At 60.0% G+C, this 21040-nt stretch overlaps 2 protein-coding genes across 2 annotated transcripts; both read right to left on the bottom strand.

Annotated features, from left to right (window-relative positions):
* Positions 1 to 6098: 6098 nt before the first annotated feature.
* On the bottom strand, positions 6099 to 16597 carry LOC141975807 (prenylated Rab acceptor protein 1-like). Its single transcript, XM_074936469.1, has 6 exons — positions 16497 to 16597; positions 16230 to 16325; positions 14944 to 15156; positions 14128 to 14225; positions 13692 to 13793; positions 6099 to 13132 (listed from the first exon to the last, which is right to left on the bottom strand). Exons 1-6 carry the CDS (start codon positions 16595 to 16597, stop codon positions 13044 to 13046), a joined length of 699 nt encoding a protein of 232 aa, XP_074792570.1. The 3' UTR covers positions 6099 to 13043.
* A 2667-nt stretch (positions 16598 to 19264) lies between these two features.
* Positions 19265 to 20572, bottom strand: LOC141975740 (cornifelin homolog A-like). Its single transcript, XM_074936348.1, has 3 exons — positions 20458 to 20572; positions 20138 to 20274; positions 19265 to 19401 (listed from the first exon to the last, which is right to left on the bottom strand). Exons 1-3 carry the CDS (start codon positions 20570 to 20572, stop codon positions 19312 to 19314), a joined length of 342 nt encoding a protein of 113 aa, XP_074792449.1. The 3' UTR covers positions 19265 to 19311.
* Positions 20573 to 21040: the final 468 nt, after the last annotated feature.

Here is a 21040-nt window from a genome sequence, read left to right as displayed (position 1 = left end):
AATTCCAAGAAACATTGTAGATTTGAGGTCATTAAGCTATCAAAGTGGAGACATAATTTATGTGTAGCTATAAAGAAACTAAAAACTGATATTAAGTTGTAAGATGTTTAGCAGCGCATCAGCTTTTATTAGATATTTTTGGCTGTAAACTGAAAATGGGTAAAGATCATCATTTGTTTCGCCGCTTGTATATTTAAAGCTGCATATTCATACAGACTATTAACATGTTATGCACCGATGGTTAAACTTGCTTATTTGGCATCATAATTTATCCTTGTGGAATTTTTGAGGTGTTTTTTTTTTTAACCATCAGCAGTCAGCTGATGTTTTTGGGACCACTTTTTGAAGTTACTAGCCGTTTCCTACACCCAAAAGCCATTAACAGGAAAAAAGTGGAAAAAATAATAATAATAACCCAATGCTAAAATAACAGTGCATGAAAGAAAAATATCATTATGAAACCAACACACAGAAGTGTGGTTCTGTAACTATCCTTGTAGGTCATGTGACAAATTATAGGTAGCTAACAAAACAGTAGTGTAATATCAGTTCTGATTTAAGCTAACTTGAAAGCCATGTGGTTAAGCAAGTAAAGTTTGGGTTTTTAATGCTTTTGCAGTAAACCTTAATCACATTTTAAAACATTTTAGGGTTACTAAATTTTACCAGTTATAAAAATTACACACCGTAAAATAAACAAAAGAAAAACAAGCAAGCATTTAACATATGAAAAAATAAATTAAAATGGTTAACCCTTCAATTTGTTTAAGCAAAAGGACTCTCACAATTTGCTTTCCAATTGTAGTCTTAGCATGCCACGATTCACAAGTAAATGAAAGAACTAATTTTTTTCCACACCAAGAAAAAAGTGGTTGAGAGCATAAAAAACTGCAATCAATGTTGCCTTTTTGAAAAGGGGACTTTGAGTGGCTACACAACACAAACTTAACAACTATCTGTTTCAATTTCTGTGCTTTTTGGTTTGGATGCATTTTGTTTTTTTTGTATTTTTCAAGTAATTATTTCACAAAATTTGGATTCAATTGTAGAGTTTTCAAGTGTGTGGGCTAGTTTATATCATCAAAATTCACATAACTCCTCTTGTCTCAGTTACCCTGCCTTGGTTCTAGCTCCTTGATCAGGGACGGGCAACCTTTTTGGCCTGAGGGCCGCATCGGATTTCTGAAATTGTCTGGAGGGCCAGTTAGGGGAAGCTGTGCCTCCCCAAACAGTCAGGTATGGCCCGACCCCTATCCGACCCCCCTTGCTTCTCACCCCCTGACAGTCCTCCGTGCCTTCTGACCGCGCTGCCTGGAGCACCGGTGGCTGGCTGCGCGGCTGCACCAGGAGAGGCAGCCGCGCTGCACGGCACAGAGACTGGGTCAGGCCGGGCTGTGCAGCTGTGCTGTCCCAGGAGCTCGCAGCCCCCCTGCCCAGAGCATTGCACCGGTGGAGCAGTGAGCTGAGGCTGCGAGGGAGGGGCCGGGAGCGAGTGTCGTGGGCCAGGAGCTCAGGGGCCGGGCAGGACGGTCCCACGGGCCGTAGTTTGCCCACCTCTGTCCTAGATCCAAAGATGTGACTCATATTGAGTAGAGGATGGGGGCTTGATTCTGTGGCAGCACAGGCTCAGTGTGTCTTTCAAAAATGGGAATGAGGCTGTGGGACACTGCCTATTTTAGATGAACTGAATTGGCAAGGCACGGGGACCTTTGTTTGTTTGGGGGAAATGGTCGTAACACAATATGGTGGCCATCGTGATTTGAAAGCGGGGGATGCTATTGAACAGATGTTGCTGGTTTTGTGAGAGCGACACTAGTAATGGGATGAGGGATTTACCATGGCCACCCACCCCTGGAACCAAGGCAGTGACAGAAGGCAGAGTGTTTCATGCTTTAGGGAGAACATTATTGAGGGTATGTGGGCCATTTTCTGTTTTGAAGGCCGCTATTGACTTAGAATCATAGAAGATTAGGGTTGGAAGAGACTTCAGGAGGTCATCTAATCCAAGCCCCTGGTCAAATCACTTGTAGAAATCTAGTTGTTTTTTGGGGGAATATTGTATCCTATGTAACACCCTGTACCCCCATATTCACCACTGTTATATGGATATGTTATATACAAAGTGTGGTTTGCGAGGTATCATTTGAAAAATGTCGATAGTTGTCCTTGGGACAATGCGTGGAACAACACTGGGTAAAGATGTGATATTTTACTAGTTGTTTGTCACTGAAATATGTTGTGGTTCTGGGGAATGTCCACAGAGGAGCTGCTCAATGTCAACAAAGGACTGACCACAGGTGTTAGAAAACTATAAAGTACCGAAGCAACTATTTGTGATCAGGGGTGACTGTAAACAAAGGATTTGCATGTGATCCCCAAAGATGTCTCAAACTTCATGAGCACAGAAGGTGCGAATAAGAAATGTATAGTTCACGTGACAGATCCTTCCCATTTCAGTTATGCCAGTGATGGATTGTCTGCACCCCAGTCAGGGATATTTCTCAAAGAGAGGAGGAGGACCCAAAAATAAGAGACAGCGACCTCATCATTAGCTGTCCTCCTCAGTCTGTAGTCATGGCAACAAGATCGCTTGAAGGACAATAGGAGCATCACTGAACTGTGGGGAGGGCGGTCGTGGCTGGAAGTCTTTCCAGTTAGTATGAAAGCTGTTGGGTGAGAAATGTTTTGGCTTTGAAATGGTATTTAGCTTGGTGATGTTTAGGAATTGGTTACAAAAGAAATAAAATGTGTAAGGCCATAAAATTCAGAATTGGTTTGTGATTTTATCCTCGTAAGTGATATTTTCCTAGTTAATCAACTCGTTGCATTGTGTTGCGTCGAAGCAGTGTGTTGTGGTCGATGTATTCGGGGAATCTCTACTTAGGTTGACGAAGGCTTGGGCATCATCATTTCCTTTGATGATGTGATGGACTAATAATGAGCTGCTTCTGTGCAGTAGTGTGCTGGACAGTTAAAGATGCACATTTCTGGGGTCCAAGGCCAGGACTGAAAATGTGTGTATGTCACCCTGTACATTGTTCATGAGCAGCTGGGAGCGACTGTACATGTTCATGTATGTGTTTGAGCAGAGTGTGGAGAGGCTGCTTTTCACTAGCAAAGCAGAGTTAAAGGGACACAGGAGTTGAGCGGTTCAGGTTCTAGCCTGGGGAACGTCACTGGGGGTCACTTTGATTGGTATGTGGGTTATTTCTTGTTTCTGTGGGGGACAGTATACAGTGGATTTGGGGTGTTGCTTGTTTTTCACGGAATACACCCTTGATGGGACTTGGGGCATTTTATGTTCAGACAGGTTACTATTGATGGCATGTACGGCACTTAAAGGCTGGGGATAAATGTGGTTATGGGAGGAGGGCTACTTCCTGTTTATATGGAAGAGAAACAATTTTAATTGGGTGGGTAGGGAACACTAGTGATGGAATGAGGAACATTTTCTAGTCCAAGGAGACGGTTTTTGGGGACATGAGTTTTTCACACAAGCTCATGATGGGGAGGAGGGTTTTTTTTCCCGTAACTGCTTGTTCAAAGGCTTTGGGAGTTGGGGAAAGAGGACAGTTCACAGCTGGCTCCTGGCTGGACTTTACAAAAACTAGACAAGCCATTAACAACACACACTTTGCTTCTCTACAAAAGAAAAAGGACACTAAACTATCTAAACTACTACATGCCACAAGAGGCCACAGCAATGGTTCCCTCAACCCACCCAGCAATGTTGTCAATCTATCCAACTATACTCTTAGCCCAGCAGAAGAATCTGTCCTATCTCGGGGCCTCTCCTTCTGCCCCTCCACCCCCATGAACATGATACAGTTCTGTGGTGATCTAGAATCCTATTTTCGACGTCTCCGACTCAAGGAATATTTCCAACACACCTCTGAACAACATACTAATCCACAGAGACCTTCCTATCAACACTACAAAACTGAGGATTCTAGGTGGACTCCTCCTGAAGGTTGAAACAGCAGACTGCACTTCTACATAGAGTGCTTCCGCCGACGTGCACGGGCTGAAATTGTGGAAAAGCAGCATCACTTGCCCCACAACCTCAGCCGTGCAGAACACAATGCCATCCACAGCCTCAGAAACCACTCTTAACATCATAATCAAAAAGGCTGACAAAGGAGGTGCTGTCATCGTCATGAATAGGTCGGAATATGAACAAGAGGCTGCTCGGCAGCTCTCCAACACCACTTTCTACAAGCCATTTCCCTCTGATCCCACTGAGGGTTACCAAAAGAAACTACACCATTTGCTCAAGAAACTCCCTGAAAAAGCACAAGAACAAATCCGCACAGACACACCCCTGGAACCCCGACCTGGGATATTCTATCTGCTACCCAAGATCCATAAACCTGGAAATCCTGGACGCCCCATCATCTCGGGCATTGGCACCCTGACAGCAGGATTATCTGGCTATGTAGACTCCCTCCTCAGGCCCTACGCTACCAGCACTCCCAGCTACCTTCGAGACACCACTGACTTCCTGAGGAAACTACAGTCCATCGGTGATCTTCCTGAAAACACCATCCTGGCCACTATGGATGTAGAAGCCCTCTACACCAACATTCCACACAAAGATGGACTACAAGCCATCAGGAACACTATCCCCGATAATGTCACGGCTAACCTGGTGGCTGAACTTTGTGACTTTGTCCTCACCCATAACTATTTTACATTTGGGGACAATGTATACCTTCAGACCAGCGGCACTGCTATGGGTACCCGCATGGCCCCACAGGATGCCAACATTTTTATGGCTGACTTAGAACAACGCTTCCTCAGCTCTCGTCCCCTAACGCCCCTACTCTACTTGCGCTATATTGATGACATCTTCATCATCTGGACCCATGGAAAAGAAGCCCTTGAGGAATTCCACCATGATTTCAACAATTTCCATCCCACCATCAACCTCAGCCTGGTCCAGTCCACACAAGAGATCCACTTCCTGGACACTACAGTGCTAATAAACGATGGTCACATCAACACCACCCTATACCGGAAACCTACTGACCACTATTCCTACCTACATGCCTCCAGCTTTCACCCAGACCACACCACCCGATCCATCGTCTACAGCCAAGCTCTGCGATACAACTGCATTTGCTCCAACCCCTCAGACAGAGACAAACACCTACAAGAACTCTATCAAGCATTCTTACAACTACAATACCCACCTGCGGAAGTGAAGAAACAGATTGATAGAGCCAGAAGAGTTCCCAGAAGTCACCTACTACAGGACAGGCCCAACAAAGAAAATAACAGAACGCCACTAGCCGTCACCTTCAGCCCCCAACTAAAACCTCTCCAAAGCATCATCAAGGATCTACAACCTATCCTGAAGGATGACCCAACACTCTCACAAATCTTGGGAGACAGGCCAGTCCTTGCCTACAGACAGCCCCACAACCTGAAGCGAATACTCACCAGCAACCACATACCACACAACAGAACCACTAACCCAGGAACCTATCCTTGCAACAAAGCCCGTTGCCAACTGTGTCCACATATCTATTCAGGGGACACCATCACAGGGCCTAATCACATCAGCCACACTATCAGAGGCTCGTTCACCTACACATCCACCAATGGGATATATGCCATCATGTGCCAGCAATGCTCCTCTGCCATGTACATTGGTCAAACCGGACAGTCTCTACGTAAAAGAATAAATGGACACAAATCAGATGTCAAGAATTATAACATTCATAAACCAGTCGGAGAACACTTCAGTCTCTCTGGTCACGCGATTACAGACATGAAAGTTGCGATATTACAACAAAAAAGCTTCAAAACCAGACTCCAGCGAGAGACTGCTGAATTGGAATTCATTTGCAAATTGGATACAATTAACTTAGGCTTGAATAGAGACTGGGAGTGGCTAAGTCATTATGCAAGGTAACCTATTTCCCCTTGTTTTTTCCTCCCCCCCCCCCCCCAGACGTTCTTGTTAAACCCTGGATTTGTGCTGGAAATGGCCCACCTTGATTATCATATACATTGTAAGGAGAGTGGTCACTTTAGATAAGCTATTACCAGCAGGAGAGTGGGTTTGGGGGGGTGGGGGGTGAGAAAACCTGGATTTGTGCTGGAAATGGCCCACCTTGATTATCATGCACATTGTAGGGAGAGTGGTCACTTTGGATAAGCTATTACCAACAGTGGGGTGGGGAGAGAGAAAACCTTTTGTAGTGGTAAACACCCATTTTTTCATGCTTTGTGTGTATATAAAAAGATCGTCTACACTTTCCACAGTATGCATCCGATGAAGTGAGCTGTAGCTCACGAAAGCTCATGCTCAAATAAATTGGTTAGTCTCTAAGGTGCCACAAGTCCTCCTTTTCTTTTTGCGAATACAGACTAACACGGCTGCTACTCTGAAACCTGTCATTTGAAAACTTGTAATCTGCTTGTCATGGAGTCTGGGGTTCTCTGGCTTTTTGTCCCCCAACCACAGCCTCAGGTCGGGTGGACACTGTTCATACAGTTGCTCCAGTACGATCAGTTTAACCAGGTCCTCCTTTGCCCGGGCCTCATTCGCCCACTTGTGGACATAACCCTCCATGCGGAGGATCAGTCCAGACACATGACCTCAGGGGTTTTACACTGACTCCTGAACCTTTTCCGGTACATCAGAGGAGTCGGCCCAAACTCACGGAGCAGGGCCTGTTTGAACAGTTCATAGTCCCCTGCCTCCGCCCCGTCATTCGGCTGTACACCTCCACGGCTTTGGGGTCCAGTAAGGAGGTGAGAAACCGGAGCCTGTCTGCAGGGTCAACCCTGTGCATCTGACAGGCATTCTCAAAGGCCGTCAGGAAGCTATCTATGTCCTCCCCCTCCTACTGCTGGGCCAGGAGGCACATATCAAAGCTCCTTGCAGTCCTGGGTCCCCCGTCACTCTCCGCTGTGAGGATCCCCTTCTGGCTGCGGGGGTCATGGTGCCCCCTGGTATTTGCTGGGCTCCTTCCAGCCCCTCCCCAGGCATAGGGAGGAGGGGCCTCGGAGTGCCCTTGGCATCCCAGCAGGGACAGACAGGGACCAGCTCCTCCCAGCAATCCTCCTCCTCCAGCTGGGCAATCAGCTGTTCTTTGGTGGACCTCCCTACGCGCAGGCCCCTCTGCCTGCATGGCCGACCAGGTCCCTCATAAGGAGATGGCTATACATCCTCCTGCTGTCCCAAGTGGCTGTGGACTCGCAGGCCTGTGCGCTCTCAGCTCCCCGCGGTTTCCAGGAAGAACCCCTCGTGTGCCAGCCCTTCTCCAGGTCACCACCTCTCTCCAGGGGGCAACAAACTTCTGCGCCCCTGGAACCGCTCACCAGGGGGACCCCGTTCCTGCAACAGTCCTTCTCTCTCCCAGGGCCAAGCCGCAGGCTCCTCCGCCCCTGAGACTGCTCACCGCAATCCCCGGGGGGACCCCATTACTGCACAGTCCTTCTCGCCGGTCACACACTCCCAGGGGTTAACCGCCCCCTGAAACTGCTCCTCTCTGAGCCTTCAGCAGCCTGGTCCTCGTCAATCCCCCTTCGTTTTACTGCTCCCCGGTCACATACTGCAAGAAGCGCCGTTCACGGGGTGCAGTAGATCCCACCGCTACCACCAGTTGTCACGGAGTGTGGGGGAGTCAGCGCCCTGCACCCCTCTTCCTGGGATTCACCGTGACTCTCCGCCAGCCAGTAAAACAGAAGGTTTATTAGACGACAGGAACACAGCCCAAAACAGAGCTTGTAGGTACAGACAACAGGACCCCTCAGTCAGGTCCATCTTGGGGAGTGGGGAGCCCAGACCCCAGTGCTGGGCCTTTCTCCATTTCCCCAGCCAGCTCCAAACTGAAACCCCCTCCAGCAATCTCCCCCAGCCACAGTCTCCGTCTCCTCCAGCCTTTGTCCAGTTTCCCAGGGCAGAAGGTGTCACCTGGCCCCAGCCCCCTCCTGGGCTCAGGTGACAGGCTCAGGTATCGTCCCTCCAGTGAAGCCCCCCCTGAGATCCCACCAACATCCAGCACCAATGCAGCCAGTCCCGGTAAAACTCCCCCGCACCATCCCCAGGTCAATCCTCCCAGCTCCGTCACCCTGCTGAACATCACTGCCCTGGCAAAGTCTGTCTAGGTGAGGTTATAAGCGTCGGCTGCGTAACGTTGCGGTGACTCCTTCCAGCCTTAGCCACGCAGGTCCCAACCAGTCCTGCAGCAACACACGTGGGCCCCCAGCCAGGCAGCCATGGGACAGCGCGAACGGGAACTGCTCACTTCATCAGAGGGACAGCTCAACTCGCAGGGCCACAAGCCACGGCCTGGCACCTGCAGCCCAGTCGAAGCATCCACTTTACCTCGCTCCCCCTTCGGCTCTGCCCTGGCCATTGACGCCACTCAAGGAACTGAACTGCAGGGTGTGACGAAGTGGGGGCATTTCTTAGTATTTTGCATGAACACTGTGTGTGCCCCAGTTTCCCTGTGTGCTGTTGTCACCGAGTCCCTGGGCGATGCTCTGGACCTGCTCCCCACGAAGCCAGGCAGGACTCTGGAGAAGTCTCCTCTCTGGGAGCAGCCTGTCTGCAGGACACACAGCTCCCCCGGCTCCCACCTTCCTGGGTCTGATCTCGGAGCATTCAGCCTCCTCTGCCCCTCCGTGCGCTTCCCCCAGCGAGTCCGCTCAGGCGGGGTCCTGGGGAAGACAGAGGGTCCTGCCCCCCAACTCCGCGGTCAGACGTGACTCTCAGCCAGCCAGGAAAACAGAAGGTTTATTAGACGACAGGAACATGGTCTAAAACAGAGCTTGTAGGTGCAGAGAACAGGACCCCCATTCTGGGGGGCAGTGAGCCAGACAACCCCATCTGCACTTCACTCCTCATCCCCAGCCAGCCCCAAACTGAAACTCCCTGCAGCCCCTCCTCCTCTGGGCTTTGTCCCTTTCCCGGGCCAGGAGGTCACTTGATTCCTTTGTTCTCCAACCCTTTAGCTCTCACCTTGCAGGGGGGAAGGGCCCAGGCCATCAGTGGCCAGGAAACAGGGTGTCGGCCATTCTCTGTGTCCAGACCCCTGCACACACCTGCCCTCTAGGGCTCTGCAACGATCATACACCCTTACCCCACCCCCTAGATACTTAAGAACTGCCTAGGGGAAACTGAGGCACCCCCACACTGTTCAGAGGAGACATTAAGAACAGTCCCGCTTCGTCACAGCTGTGCAGGTAACGCGGGGATGGGGTGGGGTTGTTGCTGCAGGGGACCAGGTGTGACCTTGCCTAGCAGCCGGGACCCAGGACACCGGCCTGGAGATGGGGGACCCAGCAACTGGTGACGGGGAGGCCCAGCCCAGCTTGGGAGCTAGCCGGTTCTGGCTGGGGGAGGACACAATGGGCTGCCAGAGGGGAACAAAGGACAGAAGAGAGAAGCCAAGTGACCTGTTTATCTGGGACCGAAGACAAACGACAGAGGAGGGGTGGGTGGGGGAGGAGATTTAGGGGGCTGGGCTGGGGACAAGGAGCAGCCGCAGCCCATGGGGAGCTGGCTGGGGCTGAGACTGGCCAGGCCCCAGGTCCCCGAGAACTGCCCGGGCTGGGTCCAGATCTTCAATAACCCTCCTGTGTGACGCTGACGGGGAGTCCCTGCAGCTAGAGATCGGGGGGGGGGCGCTGCTCCCTCTGGGGGTGGGAGCCCCGGGGGCCCAGAGCGAGGGGACTCCCTGAGGGGGCCCCGGCAGAGCCAGGCTGCTGGGGACTCGGAGGTGTGGTCCCAGGAGGTGCTGGGCTTAAACCCTGAGAGAGCAAGTGGACCCCCAAGAAGGGCTGTTGCATGGGGGATTCCTCCCAGGGGCCCTACGGAGCCCAGAGAGCCCGGGGGTGGGAGCCTGTGAGGGGGTCCCAGGCTGGAAGGGGACGAGCCTGTGAAACGTACGGGCCCGTGCAGGGAGACTGGGTCACGCGGCGGAGCAGCTGGCCCGGTATTCCTCGATCTGCCCCGGGGCCCAGGCCTCATGGCTGGAGTCACTCCGCACCCGTCGCCCCGGGGTTACCGCAGGGCTCCGTGTTTCCCCTTAGCCCCCCGGACTGGCTCGGGGGGGGGGGGGAGCTGCAGCAGGGATACCCAGGCTGGGGCAGGATCGTTCCCCTTGGACAGACTTTCTGGGGCTGGCTGGGGGCACCCAGAGGTGTGCTGCGGGGGCGGCTCTAGTCACAGCAAGGGGGCCGCGCATGGGGGGGGAATTCCCTGCCTGCCCTGACAGGGGTGCCATTTCATGGCGGGGGGGCAGAACTTTAACCACGATTCCAGCGGCTGCTCAGGCACCTGGAAACTCTCGGGTTTTGGCAGATGACTTAGAAATCTCTGAGCGGAGCCGGGGTCTCAGGCCTGTCTGGAGAGAGAAAATGAACTGAAGTGGAGCCCGGCCAGCGGCCACGCAAACCCATCCTGGCAGCCCTGGGCACGTCACTCCGGGGACACTGGGTCGGGTTATAATTGCCACTTAGAGACGCTCATCTCATCTGACCCCTGGCACCTCCCCCACCCCCGACCTCCGGCACCGGACCCCGACCTCCGGCGGAGTCACGGACGGCCCCAACCCCCGGGTTACAGACTCAGGTGACGGACGCTTCCCCATGGACACGAGTTTAAACCTGCCAGTGACCCGGGCCCCAGTGCAGAGGAAGGTGAAAACCCGCCGGGGTCTCTGCCAATCTCTCCGGGGGCAGAATTCCTTCCCAGTCCCAAGCTTGGTGACCAGTTGGACCCTGAGCGTGTGGGCGAGACCCACCAGCCGGCCACGGGGGAAAGGATTCGCTGGGGTAATGCAGAGCCCTCCCCAGCTCACGTCCATCCCCAGCCCTTGGGGAGCTTTGCTCCAGGAGCCGCTGATGGGCCACACGCCATCGCACCACCCCTGCCATCAGCTCGTCATGCTCAGTCCCGAAGCCAGGTTGGGGTTTTTTCCCCACTGCTCCAGAACGTCCCTCCTCCGACGGGCCGAACCTTCCCTCAGTCCAGGCCTAAACTCGTTGGTCAGTTTATATCTCTTTGTCCTCTCCCCCCGTGGCGTTCATCCCTCTGATGTATCTACAGAGAGCGAGCCGAGCTCCCCGCAGCCTGCGCCCGGCCAGGCTAAACCAGCCGAGCTCTTCGCTCTCCTCTCGCAAGGTCGGTTTTCCAGTCCGGGGATCATCCTAGTGGCCCTTCTCTGCCCGTCCCAGCTGGAATTCATCCTCCTTACACACGGGAGCCCAGCACCGCACCCACTGTTCCAGATGAGTCTCCCCGGGGCCTCGTACGAACACCTCCCTGTCCCCACTGGAAATCCCGCGCCTGGTGCACCCCCGACGGCATTAGCCCTTTTCACGGCCACATCACATCACAGCTCAGAGTCAGCCTGATCAGCGACACGCCCAGGTGTTTCTCCTCCTCGGCCCCTCCAGCTGACACGGCCACACTTAGAGCAAAACACTCCTGTTGTTAGTCCCTAAATGCAGGACTTTCCCCTGTTCAATCTCAGCCTGTTTCTGTTACTCCAGTTTACAAGGTTGTCCAGCTCATCTTGTGCAATACTCCGGTCCTCGCCCGCACCGCCAATGCCTCCCCACTTTGTGCCATCTGCAAATTTGATTAGCCCATTCCCACACTTTGGGCCGAGGTCAGTAATGAAAACGCGAAATAAGGTTGGTCCCAGAGGGATCCCCGAGGAGCTTCGCCAGTTGCCTGCCTCCAGCCTGGCCGTTCCCCTTTCAGTGCGACTCGTTGCTGTCTCCAGTTCCTTACCCACCTTCCCGTTCTCAGATTAATCCCCGTCTTCTCCAGGGTACCAACAGCCTCTCGCCCGGAACCGTCCCAAGCGCCGTCTGACTGCAGGGGGCCTGGAGCGACGGCATTTCCTCCCCCCGAGACCCCCGCGCTCGGCTCAGCGAAAGACGCCAGCGACCGCCACACCTCGAATCCCGCCACCGAACAAAGACCGACACTCCCTCTCCGCACTTCCGCAACTCCCTCTCTGCCGGTCCCCGCGCTCGGAACGGCTCCTCCCACGTCAGGAGCCCCCCTGCGGGCCCCTCTGGCCTGGGAATCACCCGCTCACCCACAGGTCTGGCCCCTGGCCCCTCTGCAGAACTCGCCGCATCGTGCGCTCAGGCTGCCTGTCTGAGGGTCGCGTCGGGGGCCCCCCACGTCCCCCCAGCTCCGCCACGAGCACGTGGCGCCGGCTCCTGCGGGCAAGGCTGGGGCTGGGAATCTGTGGGGGTCTCCCTGGCTGCAATGCATGTGGCTGGTCGGGGGCCCACACGGGTAGTGGGGGGGCCGTGCGGCCGGCCGAGCAGGGTAACAGGCACCCCCGGCCGGGGAATGAAGGGGTCACCGTGGTTCAGTGGGCCAGACTGGACCTGGGGAACCTCTTGTGCCCCCGACTGCCCCCAGCCCCTCACTCCCGCTGCCCTCAGGCCCAGCCCCACCTGCCCAGCCCCCAGGCCACGCCCCAGGGTTTGCGCGCGGCTCTGAAGACAGTTCAGGGGGTTTCCACAGGGGCCGGGGCCCCAAAGCCGAGGGAGGGACAGGTCTCTTGGGGGCACTGGACGGGCGCAGGGGGACCCATTTGCTGCCCCCCGCGTGCACTCCCAACCCCACATGGCAGCCAGCTCCACTCCCCAACACTGCCTTTAATGGGGAAAGACACAGACACAGAGTCACTCCTGGGGGTGAAATGGGGGGCGGGGTGACCCCAGCCCGGGCAGCACTGCGGGAAGCCCAGGGTCAAATTGACAGTGTGAGGAAACGGGGGACCGTGAAAGCGACACCCTGGTCCGGAGCAGGACCCCTACAATGGGGGAATCAGGTGGAACTCCAGAAGAGGGGAGCCCAGAAAGGGAGAAGTGGGGGGATCCAGGGCGGGGGGATGTCTGAGAGGTTGGTAGAAATGGCAGCAAAGAGTGACCATGATCTGGGGGATCCCTGCCCCCCCAGGGGGTGCTGCCAGAAGGGGGTCTGGCAAGGGGGCCCCAGAACCCCAGCAGGTGCTGCCAGAAGAGGGGCTGGCAAGGGGGCCCCAGAACCCCCATCACACGGGCTCCATCTGCAGCTCGTCAGCCTCCCCTGACTCCAGCTCATGGAAGGCAGCGTGGGAGCCGATCACCACCAGGGTGGCACCTGCCGGGGGCGACAGAGAGACGGGGGTATCAGAGAGACAGCGACACCGTCCCCCCACTGCCCGCCATAGACCCCCAGCTCCGCCTGCCCTCCCCCGCTGCCCCCCATAGACCCCAGCTGCCCCCAGCTCCGCCTCCCCTCCCCCACTGCACCCCATATATGGCCCAGATTTCCAGCCCCTCTCCTCCTGCTGTTGCATCTCAGCTCCTCAGCCCCTCCTGCTCTGCACCCCAGTTCCGTAGCCCCTCTGCCACCAGCCCTCCCCAGTGCCCCCCAACCCCCCCTCCTCCCCCCCCAGCTGCCCCTAAATCCCCCTCCCTCTGCTGCACCCCGCACCCCCAGTCAATCTGCCCCCCAAACCTCCCCCACTGACCCCCCGACTGCCTGGAGAGGAACAGCCCACGGGGGGGGTGTCTCCCCTCCCCCACACTGAGCTCTTTCTGCAGGGTCTGTGCCCCAAGCGGCCCCCAGACAAGCCTCCACAGGCAGCCCCTGATGGGGGCTGGGAAGAGGGGAGGGGTTGGGGTTACACCCCGGAGCGGGGGAGGGGGTCACTCACCCAGCACCCAGAAGACGGCAGATCCGGCCCCCGCCAGCCAGAAGAAGGGGAAGGAGACGCCCCCAGCCAGGCCGTACTGGTGAGCCGTGCTGAGCTCCCGGCCTGGGGGGGAGAGAGAGAAAGGGGGGCTGAGGGGGAGCCTAGACAGTCCCCCCAAGCCAGCCCCCCACCCTGGGGCCGGATGGGAGCCAGCGCCCCCTGGAGGGGACGGGCTCTGGGCCCCCGCAAGCCAGCCCCCTGCCCTGGGGCCGGATGGGAGCCAGCGCCCCCTGGAGGGGACGGGCTCTGGGCCCCCGCAAGCCAGCCCCCTGCCCTGGGGCCGGATGGCAGCTGGCGCCCCCAGAGGGGCGGGCCCCGCCCCCACAAGCCAGCCCCCCACCCTGGGGCCAGATGGCAGCTGGCGCCCCCAAAGGGGCGGGCCCGGGCCCCCACTCACCGAACAGCACCAGGCGGGACTGCTGGGTTCGCAGGTAGATGAGGTAACAGGCCCCGAAGAAGACAGCCAGCGCCACGAGGAGCAGGGGGGAGGTGATCCTGGGGGGGAAGGGCAGAAGGTTGGGGGGGCCATAGCCTCCATACGCTGTCCCCCCCGGCTTACCCATGTTCCCTCGTTTCACCCCCCCCATCACTGTCATGTCCCCAGCTCTTGCCTGCCCATCCGAGAGCCCCCCGCCCCCAGGCTCAGCCCCCCCCGGCAGCCTTTGCAGAACCAGCCGATTCCAGGGGCCCCCCCCCGGCCCCCTTCCACCTGCCGCCAGCGTCCCTGGGCCCTGGTCCACCTGCCCCGCCCCCCCGCACCCCATCCACTGCCCCCTGCCACTGGTCCACCTGCCCCGCCCCCCTGCGCCCCATCCACTGCCCCCCTGCCCCTGGTCCACATGCCACCCCTGTCCACCTGCCCCTAGTCCACCTGCCCCTCCCCCTGCCCCTGGGCCCTGGTCCACCTGCCCTCCATCCACCTGCCCCCTGCCCCTGGGCCCTGGTCCACCTGCCCTGCCCCCCTGCGCCCCATCCACTGCCCCCTGCCCCTGGTCCACCTGCCCTGCCCCCCTGCGCCCCACCCACTGCCCCCCTGCCCCTGGCCCCGGGCCCTGGTCCACCTGCCGCCCCTGTCCACCTGCCCCCGGTCCACCTGCCCTCCATCCACCTGCCCCCTGCCCCTGGTCTACCTGCCCCTGCCCCTGGGCCCTTGTCCACCTGCCCTGCCCCCCTGCCCCTGCCCCACCTGCCCCGCCCGCTGCCCCCGGCTCACAGGCAGTAGAGGATGAGGCCCAGGAAGACGAGGACGTAGTTGCTCTGGAAATACTCCACGTTCCGCGCCAGGCGCTGGCAGAGCTCCCCCAAGTTCCGGGGCTTCCCGAACCGGCGCTGGTCGGCGAAGGTGGCCCAGGGGCGCAGGGTGGCCCGACGCTGCTCCAGCCACTTCTTGGCGGGGCCCTGGGGCAGCAGGGCCGGGATGGAGATCCTGGGGCGGGGGGGAGAGATGGGACCCCTGAGAGCCAGAGCGCCCCCCATGGCGCCCCCACCACACACCCTACTGAGCCGCCAGCCCCGCTCCCCGCCCCACGGCGGCCCCTACTGAGCCCCCAGCCCCGCTCCCTGCCCCACGGCGCCCCCTACTGAGCCGCCAGCCCCGCTCCCCGCCCCACGGCGCTCCCTACTGAGCCGCCAGCCCCGCTCCCCGCCCCACGGCGCCCCCTACTGAGCCCCCAGCCCCGCTCCCCGCCCCACGGCGCTCCCTACTGAGCCGCCAGCCCCGCTCCCCGCCCCACGGCGCACACTACTGAGCCGCCAGCCCCGCTCCCCGCCCCACGGCGCCCCCTACTGAGCCGCCAGCCCCGCTCCCCGCCCCACGGCGGCCCCTACTGAGCCCCCAGCCCCGCTCCCCACCCCACGGCTCCCCCTACTGAGCCGCCAGCCCCGCTCCCCGCCCCACGGCGGCCCCTACTGAGCCCCCAGCCCCGCTCCCCGCCCCACGGCGCCCCCTACTGAGCCGCCAGCCCCGCTCCCCGCCCCACGGCGCACACTACTGAGCCGCCAGCCCCGCTCCCCGCCCCACGGCAGCCCCTACTGAGCCCCCAGCCCCGCTCCCCGCCCCACGGCTCCCCCTACTGAGCCGCCAGATCCGCTCCCCGCCCCACGGCGCCCCCTATTGAGCCTCCAGCCCTGGTCCCTGCCCCACGGCAGCCCCTACTGAGCCCCCAGCCCCGCTCCCTGCCCCACGGCGGCCCCTACTGAGCCGCCAGCCCCGCTCCCCGCCCCACAGCGCCCCCTACTGAGCCCCCAGCCCTGGTCCCTGCCCCACGGCAACCCCTACTGAGCCGCCAGCCCCGCTCCCCGCCCCACGGCGCCCCCTACTGAGCCGCCAGCCCCGCTCCCTGCCCCACGGCGCCCCCTACTGAGCCGCCAGCCCCGCTCCCCGCCCCACGGCGCCCGCACCACACACCCTGCCCCATGGCACTTCCACTGAAGCCGCCGCCCCGCTCCCTGCCCCACGGCGCCCCCTATCGCCCCGCTGGGGCGGTCGCAGCTCCCTACTTGGTGCCGAGGGGTCCCGCAGCCTCGTGCTCGGCGGGCGGGGTGAAGGGATGCTCCGAGCCGGCTTTCCCGGCCATGGTGCTCGGCGCCCGGGGGCTGCGGAGAGAGGGGGGGCAGGACGTGAGACCAGGCACCGGACCCCCCACCGCCACCCCCGGGTGCTGGCTGGCTGGGGGAGGGGAATGGGGCGCCCGGGGCGGGGGGAGGATGCAGGAGGGATGCGGGACTTCTGCATCCCGGGTTGCCATGGCGACGGCTGCCCCTCACCTGCCCTGGTCCAGCGCGGCCGGGCGCCCGCCGCCTCGACGTGGCAAGCGGGCCTGGGGGGCGGGGGGCAAAGCGGAACTTGGGGCGGGGGAGCGGTGCATGCCGGGAAATGGAGTCCGGGCAGCAAAGGCTTGTGGGAGGTGGAGTCCAGCTCCCCTCCCCCCCACTCTGCAGGAAGGGCCCATGGGGTGTGGGGGTGTAGGCCCCTCCAGGGCTATGCTGGGGCGATACGGGGCGTGGTCTCGGGGACGAGCTATGGGGCCTGGGGCGGCCATGGGGGGGCTCAGAGCGCCCCCCCCGCACGGGGCTATGGGGCGCAGTGCTGGGGGGCAGGAGGGAGGTTAGAGGGCTTCGGAGTGGGGGGGTATCAACCCCTTCCTTTATTGGAACGGCTCTTATGCAAATTATTTAATAGCCTCATTTGCATGTATGCAAATAAACGGGCACCGTTTTGACAGTTAGCTCTCAACTTTCCCTGCCAAGCTGCAGGTAGATGGGGGGAGGGGCCAGCAGCCTGGACCCCCATAACTGGCCCCAGCCCCCCATTCCCTGCTCTCACTGATGTGTGGGTGCAGAACCTGCATCTGGCTTCTGCTTCCCTGGACAGCCCCTTGCGTAGCCGCCCGCCCCCCACCCAAATGCGGGATGGTCCCTGGGGCCACATGTGTCTGCCCAAGCTGTACAGGAGCAGGGGGGCAGAGACCCCCCCAACCCCTCTGCCTCCTCCCATAGAGAAGGCCAGAAGGGACCATTAGAGCAGCCAGCGTGAGCCCCCCTGCACCCCATCTATAGCAATGTCACCACTTAATTGCCTGCCCATAAGGGTCTGGCTGCAGCAGGAGGGGCCACGAACAAGTCCCAGGGTCCATGGCACGTCCTACGGCCCCAGCCCACCGACAGTGGCTTCGCACCTGGGACCTTGTCGGCCCTTAAAAAATCCAGATGTGCCCATTGCCTGGCAAAAACCTGCAGCACCATCTGTGAGGGCGCGGCTTCCCCCCTAGCGAGCCCCGTGCGTGTGTGCGCTTGTACCCTTAACTCTCCTCCCAGTCTGTGTGTGCCTGTAGCCTTACCTCCCCCTGGGGGTGCACCTGTTCCCTGAACTTCCTGTGTCCGTGCACATGGACCCTCACCTCCCCCCAGTGTGTGTGCCTGTACCCTTAACTTGCCCCCTTCCTGTGTGCGTGCACCTGTACCCTTAACTCTCCCCTAACTGCCCCCTGTTTTGTGTGCCTGTACCCTTAACTCTCCCCTCAATGCGCTCGTACCCGTAACTCTGCCGCCGGTGTCTGGGCGCCTGTACCCTTTCCTCCACGCCGGTGGGTGTGCCTGTATCCTTAACTCCCCCCCCATCTGCGTTCACCTGTACTCAATGGTGAGCTGAAGCCCGAACCGGTTGTTAAATGTAGAAGCCCTTTTAGAGCCGGTTGTCCCGTGAGGGCTTCGAAATTTAACCGCCCAAAGTGGCGCCTTAGGCACCGGCTCCACGGGTGCCCCAGCTCTGGAGCCCCCACGGGGAAAATTTGGTGGGTGCAGAGCCCCCACCGGCAGCCCCCCGCCCCACCCCCGGCCCCAGCTCACCTCCACTCCCCCTCCGCCGCCCGCTCTGCTTCTCCCCCGCCCCCGCCCGGCTTCCCGCAGACCAGCCGTTCGCACGGGAAGCCGGGGAGGGGGGGGGGGCTGAGAAGCGGGCAGCGGCTTCACGCTCAGGCCCAGGGAGGCGGAGGGGAGCTGGAGCGGGTGGGCGGTGGGCGCGAGGAGGGCCACCCACACCGCAGCACGTAACCTGGGGGGGGGCCCGCAGGGGAACCCCCCCAGCTCCCCTCCGCCTCCCTCGGCCTGAGCGCAAAGCTGCCACCTGTTTCTCAGCCCCCCCCCGGGATTCCCGCCGAAGATCTGATTCCCGGGGGGGGGGGCGGAGAAGCAGGGCGGGGCGGCGCGTTCAGGGGCAGAGGCCGAGTGGAGGTGAGCTGGGGCCGGGCGCGGGGCGGGGAGCTGCCGGTGGAGGCTCTGCGCCCACCAAATTTTTGCCGTGGGGGCTCCAGCCCCGGAGCACCCAGGGAGTCGGTGCCTAAGGCACCATTTTTGATGTGATCAGTGGGGGGAGCAGCCGCTCCCCCGGCTCCCCCCCAGCTACGCTCCCCTGCCCCTAGGAGCTGGAGGGACCTGCCGGAGGCTTCCTGGGAGCTGCCCCAGGTAAGCACCGCCAGGAGTCCTCACTTCGCCCCCGGGCAGGTCCCTCTGGCTCTTAGGGGCGGGATGGGCACCCACTACGGTGGCCCACGAGACCCTCCTGCCCGGTTCTGGGGGCAGTCATGGGACAGGGGAGGGGGGTGGATGGGGCAGGGGTCCGGGGGGGGGTGTCAAGGAACGCGGGGAGGTTGGATGGAGCAGGAGTCCCCGGGGGCGGGGGTGGGCAACGACCCCCTCGGGGGGTGAGGAGGGAACCCGATGTTAAGATTTTGGCAGCTCATCAGTGCCTGTACCCTTAACTGCCCCCTCGGTGTGTGAGCGCCTGTACCCTTAACTCTCCCCATGTGGCGCGCTGTAGTTATTTATCTAATATTTTTCATCCCCCCTGGGCCACATCCTCCCACCGCTCCCGAGGATGCAGCGTGTGGGGCCCCACTAATAAAAACAGGCTACTGCAAAGAGTTTGGGAGGTTATTTATTTAGGGGGTTTGGGGCTGGGGCAGGGGCTCCTCCACTGTCCCTGGACTCCTCCCCAGGCAGGGGAGAGGGGGGCAAGAGATTTTCTTCCAGCTGCAGCAACAGTTCAGAGCCCTCTAGCCGGAGCCGGGGGTCCCCTGGCCCCTCATCTCCGGTGCAACAGCTCCCGGGACAGCTGGCAAAGGCCGCAGGGCCCACAGCAGGCCATGACGAGCCAGTCGTCGCAGATACTGCCCTGTGGGGAGAGAGGGGTTAGCGGGGCAGGGGGGCCCCTCTGGGCACAGATTTATAGGCTATAAGCCAGACGTGCCTGGAAGAGCCAGCGTTGGCATGAAGTCGTTATGAACGTCACCAACTAGCGCCCGGCCTCACACAGGCCCTGGTCACGGACCTCGCCACAGGGGGTGGGGGGGGTGAGAAGTGGGAAAAGAAATCCCAGCATTGGGAAAAACCAGCCAACCCCCCCTCCGCCCCCCGCCCCAGCGCCGGAGAACCCAGCCCAGCCCCGTGGGAGTTGTCCCAGTGGCTGGTTCCCCACCTGGGGAGGAATTTTCACCATCTTTCGAGTTGGAATTTGTCCAGCTCTGCACCGACACGGGGGAGCGACGGCGTTGATCTTTCCTGCCGCTTACGTGTGACTCAGTTTCCCTCTTCGGTTACCAGCCTGAGCACACAGGGCTCAGCCCCACGTCCCCAGCATTGGCACTGTTCAGCTAGCAATGGCCGGGCGATGGGCAGACGTGCCCAGGCTGGCTCCATCCGGGGCAGGAGGTTTTACTCCTCACCAGGTCGGTGCCGCTGGCCGAGTGGGGAGGGGGCAGGTGGGGGCTGGGCCCCTTGCAGGGCTGGGGTGTTGGCCATGGCTCTGGGGGCCCTGGCTGGAGAGGCCACACTTAGCTTGAGGGGGAGCGCGCTGGGGTGGAGAAACCCGGCTCTGGTTGGAAACTGCCCCCGGTCCCCCCCGGCCTCACCTTGATGTGGTACCGTTCCCGTACCCCCGTGCGCAGGGCCAGCAGGGTGCCCGGCAGGCAGGGCAGGAGGCAGGACTCGCCGAAGTCCTGGGACACCTGGGAGGCCAGGATGCAGGGCACAAAGGTACCGCAGAGACCTGTGGGGGGGGGATTACAGAGCTAAAAACTGGGAACCCACCCCCGAGTCTCCCCATAACCTCCACTGGGAACCCCTCCCCTGACATCCCCACCTCAGAACCCCCCCAGCCTCCCCACAGCCCCCCCTGGGAACCCCCCTCCCCTGACATCCCCCCAACCCCGCTGGGCCCCCCCTCACTCACACACGCCCATGTCTGCGAAGCAGTCGCACGTCCCGGAGCTCCAGGCGCTGGAGGTGCCATAGGAGTAGCTGGTTTGCACCCGGCCGGGCTGCACGGTCTCCGCCTGATAGGCCATGGTGCAGCCTGGGGGCACACGGGGGTGTCAGCCCGGACTGGACCCCCCAAACCCTCCCCAGTCACCTAAGGGGTGCAGCCAACCGAGCCCCAGCTGCCTGAGCCAGGGAGAGCCCCCCCTCCGAGCCCGGGGAAGAGGGGAACACGGGGGCTGAGGGGACACCGGCCAGGGCAGGGACAGATTGTGGAGCTGGGGACAAGAGGCTGAACCCCACCCCCCCGGCACTCCCCTGAGCAGCCCAGCTCCTGATTCAGCTCTTGGCGATTCTCCAGCCCCCAGGGCCCCCCCGGCAGGTCTGGGCAGGGGGGAAACGCCCGGCGGTGACGGAGGTGCGGGGGCATGTGGGGAGGTCACACCCCGGGGCAAACAAACAATGACTGGAGGATCTTTACTGCAATTTTGGGGAGGGGAGCCCGGGGCTGGGGGAGCGGGGGCTGCGGGTCGGGAGTGAGGGGCACTGGACGAACA

The sequence above is a fragment of the Natator depressus genome, chromosome 21 (assembly GCF_965152275.1).
Source record: "Natator depressus isolate rNatDep1 chromosome 21, rNatDep2.hap1, whole genome shotgun sequence".
Classification (NCBI taxonomy): domain Eukaryota; kingdom Metazoa; phylum Chordata; order Testudines; family Cheloniidae; genus Natator; species Natator depressus.
Note: the sequence above shows the minus strand (reverse complement) of the source record. Positions and strands in the feature narration are given on the sequence as shown.

Coding starts and splice junctions, on each gene's coding strand:
- LOC141975807 (XM_074936469.1), bottom strand. CDS start 16,597: ATGCACCGCTCCCCCGCCCCAAGTTCCGCTTTGCCCCCCGCCCCCCAG. Junction 16,326..16,496: donor GCCGCGCTGGACCAGGGCAG/GTGAGGGGCAGC, acceptor CTCTCTCCGCAG/CCCCCGGGCGCCGAGCACCA. Junction 15,157..16,229: donor GCGGGACCCCTCGGCACCAA/GTAGGGAGCTGC, acceptor CCCCCGCCCCAG/GATCTCCATCCCGGCCCTGC.
- LOC141975740 (XM_074936348.1), bottom strand. CDS start 20,572: ATGGCCTATCAGGCGGAGACCGTGCAGCCCGGCCGGGTGCAAACCAGC. Junction 20,275..20,457: donor CTTCGCAGACATGGGCGTGT/GTGAGTGAGGGG, acceptor CCCCCCCCACAG/GTCTCTGCGGTACCTTTGTG. Junction 19,402..20,137: donor GGGAACGGTACCACATCAAG/GTGAGGCCGGGG, acceptor CTCTCCCCACAG/GGCAGTATCTGCGACGACTG.